We start from the raw sequence: 17536 nt of genomic DNA, 5'->3' as shown, positions 1-17536 counted from the left end.
AAGACTCAGAAGCCTTCCTGTATACAAATACAGTTAGTTTCTTTTCTGAGAAAGGAAGCAGAAAAACAACCTCCCTTACAATTGTCTCAACAAACAAACAGGAATAAACATAACCAAGGAAGTAAAAGGTTTATTCGATGAAAACTCTAAAACTGATGAAGTTAAAGAAGATATGATACTAGTAGGTGGAAATCCCTCCATGCTCATGAATAGTATGCAATGGCCATACTCCCAAAAGTGCTCATGAATAGTGTGCAATGGCTCCACTACCAAAAGTGATCTACAGATTCAATGTGATTGCCATCAAAATTCCAGTGCTGTTCTTTACAAACAGAAAAACTATTTTCAAATTCATGTGGTGGCACAAAAGACTCCAGATGGCCACAACAATCTTGAGCAAGAAGAGCACTGCCAGAGGTATCACCATTCCTGATTTCAAGATACACGTCAGAGCCATAGTAGCAAAACAGCATGGTATGGCACAACAACAGACATGTAAATCAGTGGAATACAATGGAGGACCAACAAAAATGCCAAAAAATGAAAAAAAAAAAAAAAAAAAAAAGGCCTAGAGAAAAGACAGCCTCTTCAACATATAGCACTGAAAAAACTGGATGTAGAGGAGTAAAACTTGACTCTTACCTGTCACCCTGTACCAAAAGCAACTCTGAACACACCTCAAGAAAGATCTCAATGTAAGACTTGAAACTCTAAAACTATCTGAGGAAAAAGCAGGGAAAACACTTCAAGATACGAGCACAGGCAAGAGCTTTCTAAGTAGGACTGCTATCACTAGAAGTGTCACCAATAACTGACAAAAGGGGCCTCATGAGATTAACAAGCTTCTGCATAACAAAGGGAATGGGATTCTAATGTCGTTAAATCTTGTTCTTATTCACCCCTCTCCCCAACTACCCTCCTTACTCTCCTTTCCCCTCTCATCCCCCCACCCCCAAAGTTTTAGGCCCTAGGAGGCTTAAATTCTCTTCCTCCTCACGGTCCTGGTTCTACTTTATAACCCCGCTTCTCCACCAATACACACACATACTAGGTTTCACATATGAGAGAAAACATGATCACTGTCTTTCTGAGTATGGCTTATTGGATTTAGCATAATAATCTCCAAGTCCATTCGTGTTCTGAAAGTCATGATTTCATTTTTCTTTCTGTCTGAAAAAAATCCCATTGTGTGTATGCATCACCTTTTCTTTTTGATTCGCTCATCTGTTGACAGATGTCCAGGCTGCTTCTGTGTTTTGGTTATTGTGAACAGTGCAGCAATAAACATGGTTGTGCATATATATCTGTGGCACCCTGGTTCTTTAGAGGGCAGGTACCTTTATCAGCAGCATTGTCATCCTCATTACCTAGGATACGTAGACAGCAAAATGAAATGAAATGTAAAAAAATTAAGCTGAAGGCACTCATTTTAATATACCACAGCCCTTACTACCCCATTACTACCTGAAATACATATTCCTGTCCCAGGGAATAAACTTTGTAAATATTACATTCTCTAAGACTCCCAGCTTCTTAAAAAGAGTATCTTCCTTATTGAGTTGTAAGGATTAAAGAGAAATGCATGACTGTATCCCATGGATCAAAGACATGCCTACTACAGAGAGAATGAAAAGACAGACAGATTAACCTCAATAGCCCAACCCCCCTTCATTTTGAGGTTGAAGGACTTTTTTTATCCTTAGGTTTATATAGTGTCCTGCTCATATCCTTAAGGCAAGCAAATAATTACATTTTTCACTTTTTTTTTTTTTTTACATGACTCTTGTTTTCAAACCAAGACCATGAAAATTTTCAAGAACACAAGTTGTCCTGGACTTTGTCCAGGGAATGCAAGGCAGTCGTGGGGATTCTCTGTGTGGGAGACTCTCACAGGAGTTTTCAACTTAGCTCTCATTTAGAACTAAGTAGAAAATTCTTCTGTTGTCCCAGGCCCCTGTGCTATTTCTAAAGAAAAAGATTGATGTATGGTTTCCTCAAACTAGACCTTATTTAGTGGTGAAGGTCTTATGCACAGAAAAATATAGAAGAAATAAAGCTCTTACATGTGTTCCACCAGAACTCATGGAAAAGAGTTTGGTATCTCATAGTGCAGAGAAAAAGTGAATGTTAAAGTTGCTATTTCTTGAGCTGGGGATGCAGCTCACTGATAAAGCATTTACCTAGCATGTTCAAGGTTTTGGGATGTCGACACAAAAGCATAGCTCTCACCTCAAAGGGGATAAGAGATAGTTTATTCTGGAGCCAAATATGAGTGACTATGGCCCAGGAACACAGATTCAGGTTACCCCAAATTCCATGCTCCAGTGTGGTAATAACTGTCTTACATTTTTATAGAAAAGAACAAAGAAAAGTCATAAATTAAGACACTTTTTAAATACATTGGTGGATACATTCAGTAGGTGGGTCATAGCAAAGCGAGGGGGTTTTTACTATAGGTCTGAGATGCTATCTGATGACATTCTTAGCCTTTTGGTTGGTGGGACTGGGTTGTCTGCTAAGATAATCATTCTAAAAGGTTTTTATCTATTAGTCACAGGATGTTAGGTCAGACACAGAGGTGGGTAAGGAGTGGCTATTTAGGGGGCTAAAGATGGCTCAAGATAAATGGTAATTAGGCTCTGGACCTGCAACATTCTAAACTTTCCACAATCACCTATGTTCTAATCAGTTGATCAGCCTTGCAGGAGAAAGTCCAAGGTTTGGGAGTTCTTTGGGGAACTTTCTTTCACAGGGATCAATCACCAGCACTACAAAAAATAATTATGTGAATAAAATAAAATTCTTATTTTCTTCACAGAACACAGAGTAAAACCAGAAAATCCATAACAAAAAGTTGATATGCTGCCTAGCTTCTTTGTGGCCTGTAGGTGTCTGCGTACCCCATTTTCCACAATCCCAAAATGAGAATGAAAATGAGACCCAACTCACTAGATTGTTCAGAAATTCAGATTACTTAACACAAAACACTTACAGACCAATACTCAGAAGAAGCCACTCCTATAAACATTAGCTGTTCTTAAAACTATTACTCTTGTTTCTATCAGTTTGTTTGGGAGCAAACATCAAACGACAGGGGCAACAGAGATGCAAGAGAGCAGACTGGTTCTATTTTCAGTCTTTGGATACAGATCTCAGTTAAAATACTCATACACATATTCCACACAACTCACACAACCCACACACTCACATACACACATACTCTCTCACACACACTCACACAACACATATACACTCACACACACCTGCACACACACAACACATACACACACTCACACACATACACATATATACAGCATACACACACATATTCACACACTCACACTCTAAAGTTAGGCTCATATGGCTCTGGAGATGCTAAAAATCTCCAACCTCCAATTTCTTCATAAAGAGTGTCTTCTTATTGGTGAGCTGAGGCATTAACATAGTGCTTGACATATAAGAAGCACTTAATAAATGTTCAACAAGATGATTGCCATTATTCATTTTCCTGCTGGGTTATCAGCAATGCCAACATACTCATGCACAGCTCCAGAAACACTTGAAAATTCCACTTTGGTCTTGGAGTTTATTTTGAAACTCTGAAATGAGGTCTAAGGGCAAAAATGAATAGAAATGAGGTCAGGCATCCTGATGACAAACATTTGCCACATACCTCGGGGCTGGCAATAGAGACCAAAAGGAGTTTGACCCTCCTAATCTCTCCTGATCACTCTCTTGATTTCCTCTTTCATCAAATGTCTCCAAGGAAAGCTTCTTAAATCATTTGGGTCTCAAACTGAGTGCACTTTGGGCATGGCTGCAATTCACTGCACCATCCATTTCTTTCCGGACCCATTCATTTTCTAAGAATTCTTCAACAACCAGGCTAATATTATGTTCAGTACAAGATGGCTCATGCAAACATATTTTATGACAGGAACACATTCAAAAAATACAAATGACTTCCTGATAACCAACAGAGTTTAATTAAAAATATAAACCACTTTGTGCCCATTTCCTCTTTCAGTAAACTTTTATGGTGAGTAGCTGTGATCGTGGAGAGACAAGAGGCTAGAAAGGTATTCAGGATGATGGGAATACTGAGCTTTTCACTTCCAGTTGGTACACAGATGGGTCATGCTCACCTTCTCTCAAAAGTTGCTCAACAGCATAGTGACAAGCAAGAGGGTCGCTGGACCAAATTTGAGTATGACCGAATTTAAGGCATCATCATTGGTGATTACTGATATGTTCTTTAAATGTAATGGTGAAAAAACCTGGGAGTTATGCTTTGTATCTATCACAATTTTATTTAAAATTTAGTAGTTTTTAAAGCACATTCTTACAAAGCAGATAGAAGTCTTTGTCCACAAGTCCAAGCTTCGGGGTGAGCCACGTCACGTGCCAGTGCAGTGCATCCTCACGGTGCAGCACCGTGTCTCTCATGCTGTACAATATTCAGATGGACCATGGCAATGACTGTATTTTATGTCGACAAAAAGATGAAAATCTATACTGCTCTACAGAACCTAGGATACAGTCATTTTTTTTCATTTTTTCTGTGTATTAAATGTGAGTTCAAGAGGGCACTAACCATCAGTGTTCACACACACACACACACACACACAAATTTGATTCACATCTTCCTCATCAGCATTTGTGAAAAAAGGAGAAAGTTTTCAGAAACAACGGTGTGATTTCCAACACTTTTTCCAAATTTTTAGTATTTGTAAATGGAAAGCAAAGCACTTCTTTCCATAAAGTATATACTTTAAAATTGCCTGGTGCAGGATCAAAACACACTTCCAAAAGAAATTCTCTAGATTTCTACTCTAATATATGGGTTTCACAAAGTCACAGGAATAGAACACTACATAGAGGCTTAAAAAAGCAAAGCTCCTGAGTTGTAGTTTCAGATTAGATGGTCTTAGTCCTAAAACATTGGTAAGCACAAGAAATAGCTTCTCGGGAAAGCACAGGGTATTAAAGCCATCTTCATTATAAGCACAGCCCCAAATAACACTTCAGCTGTCCTTGGCAGCAAGGCAGAAGTTTTTCAAATAAGGAATGGAAATTTCTCTAAGCATCTAGCTACGTTATAGATCACACTGCTGCAGAGCATCGCCATTCTGTTGGGGTAACAGAATAAGCACCAGCATGTTTCTCTGGCAGGACAAGCAGCTTGCAAAAGCACATTGACCTGAGTACACTTTTAATTCTTTTGCAGTAATACTAGATGAAGTTGAAGTTTGGGAGTATTCCTTAAAACGGCCAAAGTATTTTAGGTCAAGTTGCAAAATTTAACTGAAGTTCTCTCCAAATGGCTCCCAGAGCAAACTCTACTCTGTTAAGGAAAAAATGAAGTAAAAAGTACATTTCCCTGCCTCTGCTGATGCCTTCTTCCCAAGGTTTGAGACTGCATGGGAGACACATTAGCTGTAACTGAGGAACTGGTGGGGGATGGGGAGTTGGGATTTGCCTTCTCATCAATGTTTTCAGAGGCTCTCCACGATCTCCAGAGAAGCACAAATCTTGTCAGATTGACCTTGTTGGTGCTGACCTCTGCAAGTGCACAGATGCCATTCTGCTTACTAAGGGAGGCAGTCCAGGACCCACCCAAGCTCGTCTTTGCAGCCAGGTGGGCTTGGATGGCTGTCAGCACTGTGTTGCCTTGAGTATGTGGCTTTAATTCCTGTGCCATACTACCTCGTCTATTATAATACCTTCAGATTGCTGTGAATGTAGGTGATAATGGCAATGTACATGCTTAACAGGCACTATTTAAAGTCAATTATAGGTCAAAGAATTTAATTATGGTGTGACTCTGTCATTAGGGTGCTCTCCATGCTTCTCATTGGGAGCTGCACCAATGCAGACACGGAATGTGTTTTATCACTGAAGTTCCCTTAGACCTGAGACATCGCCTGTGTTTATAAAAGATTTGATTTTGTTGTTTAGTAACTGTTCTGGTATACATTATAATTACCAAAGATTCAGCTAAATCTTTATTAATATGCATTTATGGAATTCTGAAATTGATACTCCAGTGGCCATGAGCTCCTCACAAGAGAGATCTTTTGGATTAGATGAGACAAAGCAACTCCTACATCCTAGAGGCTTCTGAACTGCCAAAGCGGAAGCCAGTTCTAATCCAGAACTAATGAAGAGGCATTCCTGTCTCCTGCCCTTTCTTTGCTTCTATAAACAGGCTCAAGTCTCGACTTCCTAAACAAACAAACAAAAACAAAAAACCAAACAAAACCATTACAAAAACAAAAACTGATCTCTTTACTACTATTCAAACTTTTTGCTGAGCAATCTTCACCAGCCATCTACAGTTCCCATTAACACATCTGGTTCTGCAGTGAAACTGCACCTGCTGAGCACCAAAGCTGTACAAATGCCAATTCCAGTGGCCAAGCTGTATGGTGCACTGCTTCACTGAATGAAGTTAGTCACATCTTCCCATTGAATAACTCGTCTCATGTACTCTTTTCTTTTCCAGGCCCCCATATAAGCCTCATTCCTTCTGCTTCCTTCATACCTCCATCTCCTTCCTATGCGTGATCCTTAGTGACCTTAAAGCTCTATTCTTTTAAAAAATGTTTTATTTATTTTTTATTATTTTATGTCTATGAGTGTATTGCCTGAATGTTTGTAAGTGTGTCTGTGTCATGCAATGCCCCCAGAGGTCAGAAGAAGGTGTCATATTCACTGGAACTGGAGTTATAAACCATTGTTAACTACCATTTGGGTCCTGGGATTTAAACCCAGATCTCCTGCAAGAGTAGCCAGTGCTTTTAACCACTGAGCCATCCCTCCAGCCCTAAAGCTCCATTCTTAGACTCCTGCTATTATCACTTAATACATTCTCTTTGGTCGAATATGTCATCTGTGATGAATAGTTTAAGCATTATCTGTATACCGAAGACTCTGCAGCCATTGTCCTTCCTAGCCTACACCTGACCAGATTCTAACATCAAACACTTGTAGGAACCTCCTCTTGTATGTTTCCCAGGCAGCTCAAAAGAGATTTTATCTTGTACATCCTAAACATGTGGTTCCTCTTGAAATTGTTCCAATTCTTGGTACCACCAACCTGACACCTACCCAAAGTAGAAATTTGTGGGTCACTTTCCTTGAGTCGTTACTGCGTCCAAAGAGTCTTCTAGTACTAACAGCTGAATCCCTTTGTGGTACTTTAGTTACTCCTGCCCTTTCATCAATAATCCCCTGCTTTGATTTGGGCCTGTGTCACCTCTTAGACAACTGAACAGACTACTAGCTAGTGTCCCTTTTGATGATATCATATCCTCTACACTGAGTAGCTTCATAGCTACTGAATAAGCAGGTAGATCCAGCAGTAATCAATGTCCAGTAGAAAAGTCACACAAATATTTCTTCCAGAAGAATCTTTCCTAAACATTGCACTACTTTATTCCCACTCAAAATAGCCCTCTAGAGAGCTTATTGGTATTGGGAGCTGATTCCCTTTCAACAAGTTCCTTTGTATTTTATTTAGATAGCCGATTACTGACATCTTACACTAGAGTTCCTTAGAAACATCAGTTTTCAATAACTTGTTCAAAGTCTAATAATCTCTTGCCAAAAATACTTTTCAGAGCCAGCAGGAGTGCTCTTAAGTTTGTGCTATGATTATTTATGATGGCAGGTGATCAAGGCGATTAGGCAGCCCTAATGGTGAATAATACAAGAGCTGTTTGTCCACTGGCATGTCACAGATGAAGTGGGCCATGTATTGGTGAGGCAAGCTGGATACTGCACCACTGCTTTATCTGTAAATTACAACATAAGCCTGTACAGTCTTTGAAGTCCTTTAGTAGGAAGACTATTAAACACAACCTTTTTCAATGCAAGGGGAAATGTCAAGGGTTTTTATTTTTCTATACAATGTGGACAAGGGCTTTAGAGATTGATTAGGTTCACAGTGTTTCTTGATGTTATATACTCTCAGTCAGGCCTCGTAAAAAAGGATACAATATCTGTTCTCAAAGATGTGACACTCTTATGCTGATAAGGTGATGATATGGAGACTCAGTAGGAGACACAAATAAGAATATTAGGAGGGTAGATAGTGAAGAGATCCATGGAAAGGAAAGAAAGGGAAATTTTTGACTCATCTGGGATAATCGTAGATTATTCTATGAACAATTGGACCTTAAAGCATCAATAGTATTTGTATTAGTCAGCTTCCCAGAACTATAATAAAATACCAGAGGTATCTAATTTTATATATAAAAAAGGTTTACTTGGCTTATATTGTTTGGAACTTTGAGACCAAGATCGGGTAGCCCCATTTCTTTAGCTTCTGGTGAGGGCAGCACAGCATGGTGGAAGTGTACAGAAGACCAAAACAGCCATATCTGGAACTGGGGCAGAGTAAGAGAAAAATAGGTACAATCCCACAGTCCCTTCCAAGGGCATGCGCCCAGTGACCTAATGACGTCCCATGTTCCATAGCACCTCCCCAAACTCCCACAATGGAGACCAAACTTTTATCATACAGACCCTTGGGCAGGCGTAATATACCAGTTAAACCACACCCAAGACATGGTATCATTTAAAATAGGCCAGAGTACACAGGAGACTAGAAAAGCAGGTGCAGAGAAGGGTATAGAATGAGAGGCAAGAGAGCAGGATGTGCTGCTAACAGGCCATTAGGGATGAATGAGACAGAAGGCTAGAAATATAATTTGAAGCAGATCATGAGGGCCTTGAGTGCCAAACTAGGCAGATTGTACTTCATCCTGGAGACAGATGTAATAACCAAAGGCTTTCTAACAAGATGGCGTCTCTTCCTTCCTGTATCTGAAGGGGCTGTGGAATGATTGTCATCCCTACACCCAAACCTCAACCACAGATGGATGTTAGTCACTCATTAGTTAGCAATGCTAAGTCTGGCCTTATTTCTAGACAAATAAATCAGAATCCTTTGGTCTAGGAGCTGGACATGACTACCTTAAGAGAATTGTTTAGGTGTTGTCTGACCAGAGTTGGGAACCAGTGCCTAGATGAAATGGGGGAGTTGGGGGGTTAATCACAACAGAAATTTCAGATACACTGAGGTTTCTCACATTTAAATAATTTCTTCCTATATCACTAACAATGTGTTCTTCAGTATGCAACTGCACGACCTCTTCCAGTGGGTGGATGGATGAATGGATGAATGAATTGATAGGTAGAAGACAGACAGATAGACAAACACATCAAGACTCTAGACCTGTGTACATGAATATATTTACGTGATAGAATTGATTAGGCAAGTAGAAGAAAAGTTGAGGAAGAGTTGTAGGAAAATTGGTAGGAGTGAAAATCAGGGTCAACCAGCCAGAATGCCCAAGACAAATTCACCACTGGCTGGCCCTACTTACTGAAATGCCCAGATCTCTGCTAGTAGAACTCAAATTATTGAAAACCAAGTTTTGTTAAATAAGATAGAAATAGGACTACATCTTAGCCTTTGGGAACCTAACACAAGAAATTCTGCTACTTTTTTATTTTTAAAAAACATTTTATTTATTATTTTATGTGTATGAGTATATTGCCTGCATATGTATAAGTGCACCCGTGTTGTGCAATGCCTGCAGATATCAGAAAAATGCATCAGATACCCTGGAACTGGAGTTACAGATAGTCGTTAGCCACCATATGGATGCTGGGAATCAAACCCAAGTCCTCCACAAGAGTAACCGGTGCTCTTAACCACTGAACCATCTCTCCAGCCCCTCTGAAATTCTGCTATTTTAAGAATCAAGACTTCCTTCCTTCCCTCCTTCCTTCCTTCCTTCCTTCCTTCCTTCCTTCCTTCCTTCCTTCCTTTCTTCTCTCTCTCTCTCTCTCTCTCTTTTCTTTTGTTGAGACAGAGTCTCACTCCATAGCCCAGGTTGGCCTTGAACTTCTGATCCTCTTGCCTGCGTTCTAGAATATGCTATCACACCCAGTGAGAACCAGGACTTTTGGTGAATATCATATCTTAATGCGCAATTCAAAAGCATGGTCATTGTAGGCTAAGAAACTTGAAAATGTCCAGGAAAGCTTAACATTCTGTGACCTTGGCTGACTTGTGTAATTATGACAAGAGAAACATCCTAAAAATCTGGGGGAGCAGGCCAGGCTCTGAAGAACAGCTTCCCACTTAGTAACTATAATTGTAGTGGGGAGGAACTCAGCCCGGACAGAGGTCTAGAAGGAGACTAGCCAGACAGAGAACCTCCATCCCACAGGCCAGGGAGGCAGGAGGATGCTAGAGATATTGCCAGTTCAGGCTAAGTCTCAAAAGGAGGGTCAGGAAGGACAACTCGACAGCTGATCAACAGAGAAGCCAGGGTTAGGGGCCTTCCTGAAGCTAAGGAGTGAAGATCAACATGGCTGGGGGTCTCACTGGAGGTACCAGTACCAACCAGTGACAGAGCCAGTTGAGGCCGAGGCACCAGCTCTGTGGGACAGATAAGAGGGGACCAGGCCAGGGTGAGAAGGAGAGTAAGGATAGAGAGCAAAGCACTCTGACACAAATGAAGAATTTATAGGGAAGAAAGGGTAAGCTGCTGAAGGAGACTATAAACCAAGTATGACGTGCAGTCTCATTTCTTTACATAAAATCCTCTTTCAGCCACACAAAAGTGAGATGAAGCTCATGGAGGTTTATCGTAGAACCAAATGATAAGCATCTTCCTCTGGTTGGAATGAAGAGCAAATAAAGCTCTAAGCTCTAAGCAAAAGAGTTATGCTGTCCTTAACAGCCTAGAAGCTGTGTTGGGAGGCTGAGCTAGAAGAATGAATGTTTATTTATAATGTGTGTATTACCGATAAAGTACAAATCTGGTAATAGAGTGGGAACAATCTCAAGTTGTGTTTATTACAGTGTTAGTTGCCATTGTGTACAATCTTCACAGCAATCTTATGAGATAATAGTAATCTTATTAGCTCCTCTTTGAGACACTGAGAGAACAGATAACTTACCCAAGGCTAACCTGGATGGAGCAGAGCCTGGTTCTAACACAAGCTGGCCAGCTGCATTTCTAACAACCTGCTTAAGCTGCTCCTCATGACAAGGACCTACCTTTGAAGGAACAGAAAGCAGCAGCAGCACACGAGAAAATTCATCAGGGCATTTTCACAGTCTGGAGCTGAATTCATTCATTAAAATACCCACTGAGTCCTTACCATGAGCCAAGTCATTTCCCTACATGCCGGAGACTGTAGGCAGGCAGAATGTGTACAATTGGAATATGTTATTTGGTGTGACATAAAATGTAGTGCTTTGTGGGTTTGGTAGGCCCAAAGCACTACATTCTGGGGATCTGTGTTCTCCCATATGTCTAAAGTACAATTGGATCTTTGAAGGATTGTTTCCAATACACTGAGGCTCCGAAGCCAGTAGAGAGAGGGATGTTCACCAGCCATTCAGAGTTAGGAATAGTCGAAGCCAGCCAAAGAGACAGGGCCCTGTCCCCAAGCTGCCACAGACCTGGTCACTAATCATGAGTGGTGGCCTGTCTGGGCTACAGTGTGCAAAACAGAGACTGTGTGCTGGACAACCTCTGAAGCCAGGCTCTAGGACTGAGGCTCCTATGCGGAACCAGGGCAGGACCAAGGCTGCTCAGACCCAGCAGCAGTAATACCCAGGAATTCCAGGAAGCTGCATGAGATGCTACAGAAACAGTTTAGTCAACTCTTTGGGGTCAGCATCTTTCTGAGAGGCATCCAAGAAATACACTAAGCTTGCTTTGGCCTTCTATAGGTGGGGTTGTGGAGGAGTGGGATCTCTGCTTGAAGACCATAAAAACGGTCAGCAGGGTAATACAGGACTAACAGGGCTGTGTGGGTAGGATGCTGCATCAGCCTCCCAAGGTCATCAAGGGAGGAGAAGAATGGCTTCTTTTTCCAGAAAGTGCCATTGGGATCCTCACCAGACTTTTAGCTCCAGCAGAGCCTCAAGAAATATCAGGAGGGATTTATCACTATTAATAGTAACTGGCACATGACTGTGTGCAGAACTGAAACTCAGAGGGCCAGTGGGGAGTATCCTTAGAAGAGAAAGAAAGAGTTTTGGTGCAGGAAAGGGGTCTCATAAAGAGACACACTCATATTATCACAATGAAATTTTCGTACATGCTACCATGTCCCCCACCCAGGCCCTGGTTACATCTTCTTACCATACATGTTATCACTTGCTCTGAGATACAAAGGCCATTCAACTGTTTCCTGCATTAGGCAATTTCTCCCTCCTTGTTTACTACTAAGGAGACATGAAGTAGATATTCCTTTAAGTGCTTTGGATTTCCTTGTTCCTTCCTCCTAACCAGAATTATTCCCACATCTACCTTCCTCACACAGATGAGGGAGTAGTCCTTGGGTCTAGTTTCATTCCCTCCCTCCCTCCACTCCTCCAAGGGCTTCCTTAGTGAGCAGCAATTCAAGGCACTAACCCAAAACTGAGAGTGAGGCTGAAGCCCACTCAGTCACTGGTCTGAATTGTGAGGCCATTTGTCTGTTCTCCAAGAATTCTCAGCCAAAGGGCTTCTGTCCCCACAGCTGGCACGGGGGAAAGATTCAACTTTAGCTGAGGATCATTGTTCAAAGGGGATCTAATAGTCTCTGAATAAGGAATGAATAAAGGCAAACTTTATTAAAGGTAAATGAATAAAGAAGGTGTTATAAAAATCACTCTGTTACTTCTTAAGATTTAATTCAAACCTAAGATTTAGAAGTAATTTCCAGTTTGAGTTTGACATGGGAAAAAAAGTTTAATTTTTAAAATATTTAATTTTATATTTTATGTATGAGTGTTTTGCCTTCAGGTATGTAAGTGCACCACATGTGTACAATGCTCGAAGAGGCAAGAAGAGGGCATTGGATCCCCTGGAACTGGAGTTACAGATGGTTATTAGTTATCTTGTAGGTGCTGGGAACTGAACCTGGGTCCTCTGCAAGAGCAGCCAGTGCTCTTAAGAGCTGAGCCATCTCTCCAGTCCCACCCACAATTTTAAGTATTCCACAAAAGCATAGAGGGAAACCAAGAAAACAGAATAACTGTTGTCAAAACTGGAAAGCAGATAGAGCCAGGTTACAGTGCCTGGTCATTGATGTAGCCACTCTTCCCCGGGGTTCCATTGGGATACACAACCCCCATCAACACACGGCCCTGTCAAAAATGCTGTACTCGCCCACTGGAGACAAAACACATATCAAAATGATCATAAACTAGGTGACATTGGACTTGTAATCAGAAATGATTAGAGAACTAACATGTAGAAAAACAAAAGCTAGGGGCCTCACTTAGCTTCAGACAGCAGTGGAGCTTTTCTGTGGCTTGGCAAGTGTGCGACTACCCCAGATTTGATTCTGATTTTCGGGTTAGTTTCTGGACTTAACTCCCTTCATTGGGTGGTGGTATTGCTCTCTCCACTGTAGGTTAATCTACCAATCAAGGGCATACAGGAAATGCCGTTTGTATTTCAAAGACTTGTGGATAAAAATCTGTGAAACTCACAGCTTTCTGTGGTGGATCCAGCACATGGAGGAGCTTCAAAAGGTTTCTGTAGTAAGGTGAAGTACATTTGCAGAGCGGCTTGCAAACAGCTTGCCAAATTTTAGCCTAGGACAATTTTATTACCTTTATTTTCCTAACCTAGAAATGAGTGTATAAGGGGGAATTCTCAGTGATGGCTGCTTAGCAAGCAAGAACAGCAGCTGGCATACATCTGCCTCACTGCCCTGAAGTCTTTAGTGGGCTGTTCTAGCCGAGTGCCAAGCTTTGATGTGTAGGATGGAAGCCTAACCTGCCCATTCTGCCCTGGAGTGTTCAGAACAGGAAGAACTAATGTCCCCCAGCCAAGCCAGTGGTCCCAGCCTCCAGCCAGAAAGCAGCAGCTGCTAGAAAGAAAGGAGAGTCACAGTGCCTTCATTATGCTGTTAGACTGCAATCACCTTTTCCAATAAGCATCTCCCTGTTTTCCCTGAAGGAGACCGTTTAACTGCCATCCTGGTGCAGAGGTGCCAACTCAGTGGAGCACTTCCTATGTGCCTGCGAGGCCCTTATGCTCAGCAGGCAGTGGCATGCTCACCCACAATTCAGGCCGGGAAGCAGTTCTGTCCTCAAAGGGCAACAGAGAAAGGGTTTCTGGTTTGGAGAGAGATATTTATTTCCTTTTCCCCAGGACCACATCAGAGTGAAACAAGTGAGATGTTCACTCTCAGGTCTGTACAAGAAGCTTCTTCATTACGGCCAACATCATAGGAGTGTGTGTGTGTGTGTGTGTGTGTGTGTGTGTGTGTGTGTGTGTACACTGTACAAGTTTGGGATTCTCAAAATGTGGTTTCCAGATCAGTAGAAGCAGCAATAGTCCCAGCACCTGAGAGCTTGTGAGAAATTCTCAGGCTCCAGTCCAGACCACTGAATCAGAAACTCAAGGAGGGCCAGGAAGCTGTGTCCAAACACACCCAGCAGATCATCCTGATGCCGCCCCGTGCTAGAGACAAATGCTCTCCAAAGCCACGCCCATAACATAGGTAGCACCATCTTTCAAAATGCTCCAGTGTAGAGAATGGAATGGGGTGATGAGATTCAAGGCTTTCCTAAAGCCATCAGCAGATAGAAACCCACATAGTAACAAGATGTTCTTCCCATGCCCCTTAAGTAAACTGGTCTTCAAGACTTGCAGGTGTTGGAGGTAAATAAAGATTATTACTTAGTGCCTTTGACAGTTCAGAGTTGGTCACTCAGTGACACTAGGTGACACAGACCAACCATATGAACATTCAAAGACTCAGATTCTCCTTTCTGCAAACTGCCAGCCACCTGCGAAGGGCAGGGAAGCTCATGGGGGGAAAAGTCCCCAAAGAAAGCTAGGCAAGGAGCACTGTGCTGACAGTTCCCACACCCTAAGCAGGGTCGTGCTTCAGGAAGCCAGGCTGGATGATTTCCGCTTTCCCCCCACTTTGGGGGAAAGTCATCTGGCTTCCCTTATGGCACCATGTCTTTTAAAGGACATGGTTTATCTTCAGTCCCAAATGGTCTAGGGAATCAGGCTTTAAAATGATGGTGATACAGGGAGCGAAAGAAAAGGAGGGACACCAGTGCCTGCTGTTGGGAACTGAACACAAATTGTTTTTCTATGAGAAGCAAGAGTGCAAAGATTCAACTGAATCCTTGCATTTAAACTTTGTCTCAGGAACCCAAGCAGTATGGATAGTGAGACAGTTGGCAACAGTCCACAGCCCAGTGGCCTCAGACATTCTTTGGTGATGGTTCCTCTTTTGTCCAGTGCTGGATTAGACACAGGGTGATAGGAGAAATCACACAGAAAACCCCTGTGGGGTGGAGGCAAGTTGGGAGGTCTTAGAACTGAGCTCCCCTCACACAAGTGTGGAACCATTTCTGCATGGCTTTCTGAAAGCTAGTTCCATCCAACTTTCTCAGCTCAGACACAAGCCTGCTGAAGACCAGCAAGGCTAAACGGCCTGCAGGGGGCACACAGCTGGTCGGTGACAATCCTTAGAAGGATTGCCTTTGTCCCTCTCTACTAGGGATTGGGGAGGGGGAGACACACGTGCTCAGTACCAGGTACACAAACTCCTTACCCCCATGGTTTCCCTGGCCACTCCTTGCCGCACGAGGATTTGAAGGAGGATCCATGACTCACACTTTTCCTCCCAAGGGAACTAACTCCAAGATAACAGTGTCCATGTGGAGTGGGGAAAAACCAGCCAGCAAGGAAGAACGTTCCTCTCGGGTCCCTCTCCAGACCCCGTCTTACCTTCCTCATTTAGAATCCATGGCAGAAACGCAAACACCGAGTCAAAGCCACAAGTGTCCTCTTCAAAGGCACAGGAGCCAGCGGGCAGGTCCAGGGCACCGGCAAACTGCAGGGCTGCGAGCACAAAGCGAGTTTCAGTTTGGGCTTCTGCCTGGCGGCATTTGCACGCGCTGTGGGAACCTACCTGATGTAGGTGGGGGGAGGCAGTAGGAAGGGAGGAGAGAAGGATGCACGACCTCCCTCAGCGTTCCCAGGGGCCCCACTGAATGACCCTACGTCTATCCTAATCCCAGACTTGGCCAGGGCAGGATCTGGAAGCACCCTCGGAAGGCTTAGTCGGCACCAAGAGCCCCAGCGCCCTGACAGCGCTAGTGGGAGCGTGTCCCCAGGGCACCCCCGGGGGTCTCCCCGTCGGGCCTTACCTTGCACCAGCAGCAGGACGCCCCGCAGCAGCATGGTGGCGCTTTAGGGAGGAGGACCCAAGAGGGGTGCTGGCTGCGGAGGCTCTGGGACAGGAGCGTGGGAGGCTGGGGCGCGGGTGACCCGCAGGAGAAGCCACCCGGCAACGCGTCCCTGGAGCTTCCCAACTTTGCAGAGCCAGCGGGGTTGCAAGCCGAGGCGCCTGGGTGCAGAGCACGCTGTGCAGGGCTGCAGCCGCGGGCCGCTCGCCGCCCAGCGGGTCCTGGGACAGCCGTGGGCTGGACAGGGAGGAGACAACTGCACACTTTTGAAAGGCCAGCCACCACTGGGGTAGAGGAGAGGTCGGCACGCGATGCCTTCGCCGGGAATTTTAAAGCTAGGAAGCAGACCTCTTGCACACACTTGGAAGGGGCGGGCCTTCCAGGAGTCCTTGGTTGGGTTGAGACCAGAGGCTCCTGCCCCGCCCATCCGCGGTGGGAACCAGTTTATTCCTGGGTACAGATTCCCTGCATCTGGTCTGTCAATCCCGTGGGGCAGACCCTAATTTTAACCTCTTTTTTCTTAGAATGAAAGAGGATGGAATTCTCTTAGGGAAGGCTAGAAGAAATTTTGGAAATGGTGGGAGTGAGATAAGCTTTAAATTTCAGAAGGCTTAGCATGATTAGCCCAGGGTGGCTAACTTTGAACTAGCACCCCCGTTTTTAGCCAGTGGAATGTCTGGCATGCCTGGTGCTCAGCATTCCCTCATCCAGTGAAACGGGGTGGAGGGCATTGCTCATCTCCAAACAGCCATCATAGTTTGGAAGGTTCTAAACAGGAATGGGAAGGATGGTGTGCCGGTTGGGGAGGAGTCACTTCCATGAGATCTATTTGCTGCAAGTTCATTTGGAGCACCTAGTTGTCAACGATGTAGTCACCCGGTAAAATAGTTTTGTCTGCTTCTTAGTCTTCTTTAAGTTTGTACAGGCAGTTTTGGGAGTCTGATATTTAAAACCTTGAGACCAGATGAAATCACAGAGGGCGTGGAAGAGGCTAAGGGCAGAGCTTGAGTTTAGAGATGGTCCAGAAGTAAGGAAGCGGGGGAGCCAGAGCTCAGGGTAGGGTTTGTTTTTACCTGCTGAAGGGGTTCACCCACCAAGTCCCTGATCATCTCCATTGGGATGGGACCCCTGATTTTGTACACTTCTAACTAGTTTCCAGCTGGGGCTGGTCTGGAACCACATTCTGAGGGCCACTAGTCTAAAAAACTCCTGTTCAGCCATCAAAGCTCTTCTCCCCAGCTTTCAATCTGGTTTCTCAAGTCTGTTTTCCTTGTCTTCCATCAGGGCCCCCCCCCC

General features: G+C 43.6%; 1 protein-coding gene across 1 annotated transcript in view; it reads right to left on the bottom strand.

The window, feature by feature from the left end:
• Window positions 1-16573, bottom strand: part of Mamdc2 (MAM domain containing 2) — a 162205-nt gene extending 145632 nt beyond the window's left edge. Inside the window, exons 1-2 of the mRNA XM_008842749.3 lie at window positions 16202-16573; window positions 15780-15893 (exon numbers count right to left, since the gene is read on the bottom strand). Of these exons, the coding sequence (XP_008840971.1) occupies window positions 15780-15893; window positions 16202-16235 (148 nt within the window). The 5' untranslated portion in view covers window positions 16236-16573. The remainder of the gene's footprint in view (window positions 1-15779; window positions 15894-16201) is intronic.
• Window positions 16574-17536: the final 963 nt, after the last annotated feature.

The sequence above is a fragment of the Nannospalax galili genome, unplaced genomic scaffold (assembly GCF_000622305.1).
Source record: "Nannospalax galili isolate Female #2095 unplaced genomic scaffold, S.galili_v1.0 scaffold761, whole genome shotgun sequence".
NCBI lineage: Eukaryota > Metazoa > Chordata > Mammalia > Rodentia > Spalacidae > Nannospalax > Nannospalax galili.
This window is presented reverse-complemented; position numbering and strand designations above follow the sequence as displayed.